General features: G+C 44.3%; 1 protein-coding gene across 1 annotated transcript in view; it reads left to right on the top strand.

The window, feature by feature from the left end:
* The first annotated feature begins 292 nt into the window (after nt 1-292).
* ASB13 (ankyrin repeat and SOCS box containing 13) overlaps nt 293-7,758 on the top strand; it is a 38,525-nt gene continuing 31,059 nt past the window's right edge. The window contains exon 1 of the mRNA XM_059663309.1: nt 293-614. Coding sequence (XP_059519292.1) covers nt 572-614 — 43 coding nt within the window. The 5' untranslated portion in view covers nt 293-571. The remainder of the gene's footprint in view (nt 615-7,758) is intronic.

The following is a 7,758-nucleotide window of genomic DNA, read 5'->3' as shown; positions in this document are numbered from 1 at the left end:
ATTTTTACTTTTCAGCCCAAACTAACTTCTACATTTAGTAGGCTCAGGGCAGGTCAGGGTGGGTTAAAGAAAAAGCTCCCTTACTCAGTTGTCAACTGGGACTCATTTGCAAACAGGTTATTCATTTCTGTCATGTGACTTGGAAAGGCTTGTTTTTTGTTTTTATTTTTTAACAAATGTGAATGATTTGGAATTTATGACTTCCTGTCAAAAGACGAAAGAAACAGGGAGTCTGTCAGCTCCGGCAGGAAGTTCATCTTTAAAGCATGGAGGAACGCTGGAGATTTGCAATGCAAAGCACCGTAGTGCGTTTTAGCAGCTGGTCACGTTTGGCTCTTGGCCACATATTTTGCACACGGGCGTATGTTTTGTCCAGCTGAGCGAGGCGGCAGCGACGGTGCAGTTGGACGCAGGTGACCACGACGTGGCGCTGGCCCCGGGTCCCGCGAGGCGCGCCCGCACGACCAGCGAACTACAACTCCCGACGCTCACGGCCATCTCCGCAGGAGGCCCTTGTCCCCAGCACAGAGTCACCCGGATACGGAGCTGGGGGTGCGTGACAGTCAGCGGCATGGAGTCCCGGACTGCAGACGGCTGCTTCCTGGGCGACGTGGGTGCGTGCGGGGCGCCGCGGGTGCTGCGGGCGCGGGGCACGGGCACCCCGGAGCTGGGGGGTTGGAGCTGGGGGATTGGCAAAAGACCGAGGACCGCCGGAGCCGGCTCTTGGCTCTCGGGGACTGTAGAGGTGCATCTGATGGCACTGGCTTTGTGATCGATGATGCGCTCTTTGAATGTGTCTTCTGGGGCGGTTTGATGAGCCCTGTTTGGAGGGTCGTGTCCTTAAAGGAGCGGGGTCCGGGATCCCATGCTTTCAGACGTGATTTCTGTGCCCCACCCCTTGTCTCCCCGCATCCCCCCTCCCCCCAGCGCGTCCCAGGGCTGGTCATCATTGTGACGCAACAACAGTGGGACTTCGGAACTGCAGACTCACCACTAAAGCTCTGGCAACCTTGAGGAAGATGCCCAGCGGGGTGGGGTGGGGGGTAAGGGTGGGTGGGCAGTCATTGCCAAGTCCGAGGAGAAACTAGGAAATGGCCATGACGGACCAAGGGTAGGGCAGCCCTGGTGGGAGCTGGAACATCTTCCAGGAGCTGCAGAGAAGGCAGTGCGCGGTGTCCTTAGCATCCCGCCCCCCCCCTCCCTCCCACACACCCTGGGTGACAGAAGGAATCAGCTCCAGAGGGAGGATGTGACCTTGAGATGTTGTCACACTGTAAAAAATGAAATCTCGGTTCTTCACTGATTCTTCTTTAACATTTGGGCTACCCAAGAATGAAATGGAGTTGAGGGCAAAGGACATTCTTTCTGGGAGCAAACTTTCCTGCCTCTGAAGTTAAGACTATGGCAGTGGGTGCTCTTCCAGCTTCCTCAGTGAGGCCTGCCCTCCTGCACCTTCTTGGGCCATGTGGGCCAGCCCTAGGATTCTTAACATCACCTTCTTTCTGCCTCCATCCCAGAATCACTGTGAAATGTCATGATTGACTTAAAGTGAAGGAAATAAAAGTAAAATCACTTCAGGGGGGAAAAGAAACTATGGCAATTAAAAAATGAACAGTGAAAGCCTGGAAAGAAAACAAAATCTGAAGTATTCCTACACTGGTAAAAACAGTAGTGGGAATAAAAGTGAGAAATCTTGAAGGTAAATTTAGCTTAAGAGGAATTGTGGTCATAGCAAGGTAAATATATTTCAATTGATTTTGCAAAAGAGCCATCTTCAACATGATCAAAAGTATTTACTAAACATCTATTTTTACTTGGCATTCCACCCCAGACAGACACAAGACTTTGAACCTGCCAATGTGATCTATATTTGATTGGATCAGTTAAATAAGCAATGAACAGCTAATCACTGATTAAATTTTTTATTATTTTTATTCAGGTAGAGCATTCAGTAGCACGACATAACTTCTGAGCAAGTGTTTTTTTGTTTTGTTTTGTTTTTGCAGAATTTAAGGAATGTGACTTTAAAAGAAAACACACTCTAAACCTGGTGTCCTCAAACTACCGCCCGCGGGCCACATGCGGCCTACCAAAAACATTTACCTGGCCCGCCGGGTGTTTTTGCCGCTGCTGCCTGTCCTGCTTAGCAGCCAACTCGTCCTGGGCCCACAGTGCGCATGTGCGGAATGTCTGAGGGACAGTGAACTGGCCCCTTGTTTAAAAAGTTTGAGGACCTCTGTTAAACTAATAGATACACAGCTTCTGGAGTTCATGGATATTTTTTATTGTTTTACTATATTTCTCCAAGATATGTCCTGTTGACATTTCTATTCTCAACACTAATGAATAAACTGAATGTGTTCAATCCAAAACAACACTGCTATCCCAGCAGAAGTATAGGCCCATCATAGGGCTCTTTTAACATTCTGATCTCAAATTCTGTATGTGTATGGTGTTACAACCAAAGCATGTAAATTTTCCAGGTTTTTAATTTAATTTAATTTTATTTTTTATTTTTTAAATATATTTTATTGATTTTTACAGAGAGGAAGGGAGAGAGATGAGAGTTAGAAACATCGATGAGAGAGAAACATCGATCAGCTGCTTCCTGCACACTCCCCACTGGGTATGTGCCCGCAACCAAGGTACATGCCCTTGACCGGAATCGAACCTGGGACCCTTGAGTCCACAGGCCAATGCTCTATCCGCTGAGCCAAACCGGTTAGGGCTATTTTATTTTATTTTAAAATTGATTTTCAGAGAGCAAGGACGGGAGAGAGAGAGAAAAAAAACATGAACATGAGAGAGCTAAACATCCATTGGCTGCCTCCTGTCTGCCCCACTCTCCCGACCACCTCCCCTGCCCCCACACACACATACTAGGGATCTAGCCGGAAACCCAGATATGAGAACCAGCAATCTTTTAGTGCATGGGACAATGCCCAGCCCACTGAGCCACACTGACCAGGGCAGTTTCCCAGTTTTTAAAATAACACCTTACAGAGGTAAAGATTGTAGAGTCTTACAATATGGTTTTGTCAACAAATACAAAGAATTTAGGACAAGTCACATCCTAAGATGAATCTGGTGTTTATAACGTAGCAAATGTAATACAGTGCTATTGACCCAAGATAAGTGTCTATTTGCAAAGTTGAAAAAGTGATTCCTGTACTCAGCATTTGTCCTCAAGAGCTTCTGACAGAATTTAATCAGTGTAATCTGATAGAATCAGATAGAAAGAAGGGAGGAGGAAAAGAAAAGCACACTATATGTTTTCCTTGTCCTGTTTCTACCTTCCTAAGGATTTAAACAGCACCAATTGCAGTCTGAAACAGTGTACTGAAGCAAAGGTTGAAAAGTAAGTTCTTGAAGATACACAACTAGCATTCTTTTAAGGAGCAGAATTTATAGACCTGATAATTTGAATTCTCTGAATGGCCTTTCATGGTCAATGTAAGTATGAATGGAGATTAGGCCACTCGTAGGCAAAAGCTGAGAAAACACTCCTAAGTTCATGCTCTGCGATCTGCCTTGTTCCCTAGCATTTTAATATACCTACCATTTAAAATGGCCTCTTCCACCTGCTGAGGCTAATGGATGTTCAGAAAGTAGATTAGAGTGAGTGCATCTGTTTCAACATGATTGCTATCAAACTGGCATATGTATATATATATCCTGGTGCACAAAATTTGTGCACTCAGTGGGGGGCGTCCCTCAGGCAGACCAGGAGCCCTCAGGGGATTTCTGACTGACAGCTTAGGCCCAATCACTGTGGGGAGTGGGCCAAGGCCAGCATTTGGATATCCTTAGCGCTGCTGCGGAGGTGTGAGAGGCTCCCGCCACCACTGCTGTGCTAGCCAGCCCTAAGCCTGGCTTCTGGCTGAGTGGCGCTCCCCCTTTGGGAGCACACTGACCACCAGGGGGCAACTCCAGATTGAGAATCTGCCCCCTGGTGGTCAGTGTGCATCATAGTGACCAGTTGTTACACTGTTTTGTTGATTTGCATATTAGCCTTTTATTATATAGGATATTTCAGAGAAGAAGGGAGAGAGAGAGAAATATCAGTAATGAGAGAGAATCTTTGATTGACTGCCTCCTTCATGCCCCCACCAGAGATCAAGTCTGCAAGTGCCCTGATTGGGAATTGAACCATGACTTCCTGGTTCATAGGTCAATCTCAACCACTGAGCCACACCAGCCTGGCCAAAGAAGTATATTTTTAACACACACACAGACAAATGCATCCTGCTGTAAGATAACATGGAATTCTGTGTGGGTTGGGTAGTTTGGGATCTCATTCAAAGGTAATTACAGCAAGTCAAATACCAAAAGGGCCCTTTTATTAGGAGTTTTCTGCTATGTGAGGCAAATTTCATTGCATGGTTCCAGAGAACAGAAATATAGGGGAAGAGGGCTCTAAAGCTATGTTTCAGTCTGTGTATAGAAGCCCCTACAGTGCCAGAAATGGTGGCCTGCCAGGGGTAGGGAGGGATGTCAGGGAATCACTGAATATCACAGATGTAGTGATATGAAGGATCACTCAGAACCCACTGGAAAAGAGAATAGGAAGAAATTGTTCAAGGATACAAACCTGAAGTTATCTGCGCTTTTTGTATGTACTAACATGTAAAAAAAAACCCGGTGAAATCCATTAGATGTTTGTGAGTTACCAAGCTTTGAGAATTTGACTTTGATGAGTTGGAAAAGCATAGCCAGAAATCATTACGTCCTGTTTGGGTTAGAGTATATTTAACATGTTTATTAGGGGCCAGAGCCAAGAATTTAACTTTTTTTTAGGAGCCAGAGCCACGAATATCAGAGGTGCTGAATGACCTTAAATGGTTTTTGGTTTTGCACTGGGACAGGAAGTATATGCCATGTCCAGATGGACCAGTTCCTAGATATGGGTCACACCCACAAACACACACCCATGAGCCTGATGTGGTTTGAGGAGCAGGGATTCCTATGCTGTGTGATCTTAAGCAAGCCTTTTGCTCTGTTTTCTAAAGTGGGTTAAATGAGAAATTACAAAGAATTTCTTATTAGTATTTAAAATATAGTATTTTATAGATATTATACTGTACATGGTTTTAAAAAATTAAATGGAACCACAAGATTTACCATGAAACATTTCTGTCTTCTTCCAACTCCCCCTTGATTCCCACTACATAGAAACAACTACTTCAACTCTTTCAGCTGTTTATCTGGTTTACCTCCATTTGTCTAACTAATATGCTAAAAATTTGATTTCCCGACTTTCAAACTTGACTCTCCCAGAAGACATCCTGTTGGGGGAGATGAAGCCCTCGCTCACTTGGGGCTCCTCCACTTCCATATGCTTCCCTCCAGGATCCTGTAATATAATTACTTTTTAAAAAACTCATTATCTGGGGTTCACTTTATGACTGTGAATATTGCCCACAGCTGCACTCCTTGCTATATTAGGATTACATTTCTTTCTTCGTATAACTTTTTGCTTTTCTTAGAGGTAATGACTGTTCTGTTTGTTAGTTTAGTTTTCTATATACACAATTACTAATTCATCCTCAGACTGTCTCTTGGTCTGCTCAGGCACCTCAGGTAACCTCGGTCCGCTGTCTTTCTTGTCTCATGGATGACTGGGGATATAACCTCTACAGCTTGCCGCTTCGTGCTCCATCTGTGCAGGGTGCTCCTGAGACTGCTGCCCACCTGTCATCCTGGAGCCTGCCTTGACCAACCCCTGGGAATTTACATCACCTCTCTTCCACATTGAATCCTAGATCCCATATATCTCTCTTTGTTGATAAAACTCCCTCATTTCGATGGAACCATCTCTGAGGAATGTGTCCAGAAAGAGTGATGAGGAGGCAACTTATTTGAAATCTTGCTTGTTGTTCCTAAATGTCTTTTTTAAAAAAATATATTTTATTGATTTTTTACAGAGAGGAAGGGAGAGGGATAGAGAGTTAGAACCATCAATGAGAGAGAAACATCAATCAGCGGCCTCCTGCACACTTCCCACTGGGAATGTGCCCGCAACCAAAGTACATGCTTGCAATCAGAATCGAACCCTGGACCCTTCAGTCTGCAAGCCGACGCCCTATCCACTGAGCCAAACTGGTCAAGGCTGTTCCCAAATGTTTTGATTCTATTTCCACACTTCATTGGCAGCCTGGCTAGCTTTGGAATTCTGGGCTGGAAATCCTTTTCTCAGAATTTTTTTTTTTTTTTTTTTTTACAGAGAGGAAGGTAGAGGGATAGAGACTTAGAAACATCGATGAAAGAGAAGCATTGATCAGCTGCCTCCTGCACACTCCCTACTGGGGATGTGCCCACAACCAAGGTACATGCCCTTGACTGGAATCGAACCTGGGACCCTTCAGTCCGTAGGCCGACGCTCTATCCACTGAGCCAAACCAGTCAGGGCCCTTTTCTCAGAATTTCGAAGGCACTGCTCCTGTCCTCGAGTTTTCAGAACTGCTCTAAGAGATCAGATGCCATTCTGACTCCTGGTTCTTTATTTTATTTATTTTCTTTTTATTGAATTTATTAGGGTGACACTGGTCAACAAAATTATACAGGTTTCAGGTGCACAGTTCTACAACACATCACCTGTACACTGTAATGTGTGTTCACCACCCCAAGGCAAGTCTCCATTCATCACCATTTATCCCTATACTGTCTTCTATCTCCTTCCTCTCTTCCCCCAGCAACCTCACTCTTTTTTAAAAAAAATATATTTTATTGATCTTATACAGAGAGGAAGGGAGAGGGATAGAGAGTTAGAAACATCAATGAGAGAGAAACATCGATCAGCTGCCTCTTGCACACTCCCTCCTGGGGATGTGCCCACAACCAAGGTACATGCCCTTGACCGGAATCGAACCTGGGACCCTTCAGTCCGCAGGCCAACTCTCTATCCACTGAGCCAAGCCGGTTAGGGCAGCAACCTCATTCTTTAAATGGGATTTTTCCTCTCCAGAAACTTTTAGGGTTTTTCCTTATCCTTGCAGTACTGAAATTATTTGGCAGTGTGGCTTGGTGTGGGCCCTCTTTGCTATATACTAGTATATCATTCAGGTTTCTCACTGGAAATCATCCCTTTCAATTCAGGGACTTTTTAGTGTAATATCTTTGAGGGTTCTCTTTTCTCTTTTTGGCACCCCTGTTAATTGGGCCTTAGACTTCCTGAATGGATCCTTTGTTTTTCTAACTATTTTGTCTTACTATTTTCTATCTCCTCCTCCTGTTTTGTCCTACTATCTACCAGATTTTCTGAACTTCATTTTCCAATTCTTAGTGGACTTGTTTTTAATTTTCACTATCATATTTTTTTGTCAAAAGGTCTTATTCCCTGAGTTTTCTTTTAAAATGCTTTTTGCTGTTGTTTCATATTTTCTCTCCTGTCTTCTGAGGTTTCAAAATAGTTTTTTAGATGTTTTTACCTACATTGAACTGGTTTCTTCTGAATTCTTTATTTTTTGTTCATTCTGATCTCTTTTCTTTTCATATAAAGCTTGGCTGTGCATTTGCAAGAGGCACCACAGAGAATGTTGGGAGGTAGGCTTATTGATTTGATTTCATGCAGGGAGTTTGGGCAGGGACCTGTCTCTCTCAGTGAACTGGAAGCTCTCTGTACACTTCAGTGTCATCATCTGTGGGTATTCCTCCTGCTCCCCCACTCCCCCCAAACCACCTTGGTATTTTCTCATGGGTGGAGAGATATTTAGAGCCTGAAGGTTGTCCTAAAACTGGCCTTTAAATAAGACTTGTAAA

The sequence above is a fragment of the Myotis daubentonii genome, chromosome 1, assembly GCF_963259705.1.
Source record: "Myotis daubentonii chromosome 1, mMyoDau2.1, whole genome shotgun sequence".
Classification (NCBI taxonomy): Eukaryota; Metazoa; Chordata; class Mammalia; order Chiroptera; family Vespertilionidae; genus Myotis; species Myotis daubentonii.
This window is presented reverse-complemented; position numbering and strand designations above follow the sequence as displayed.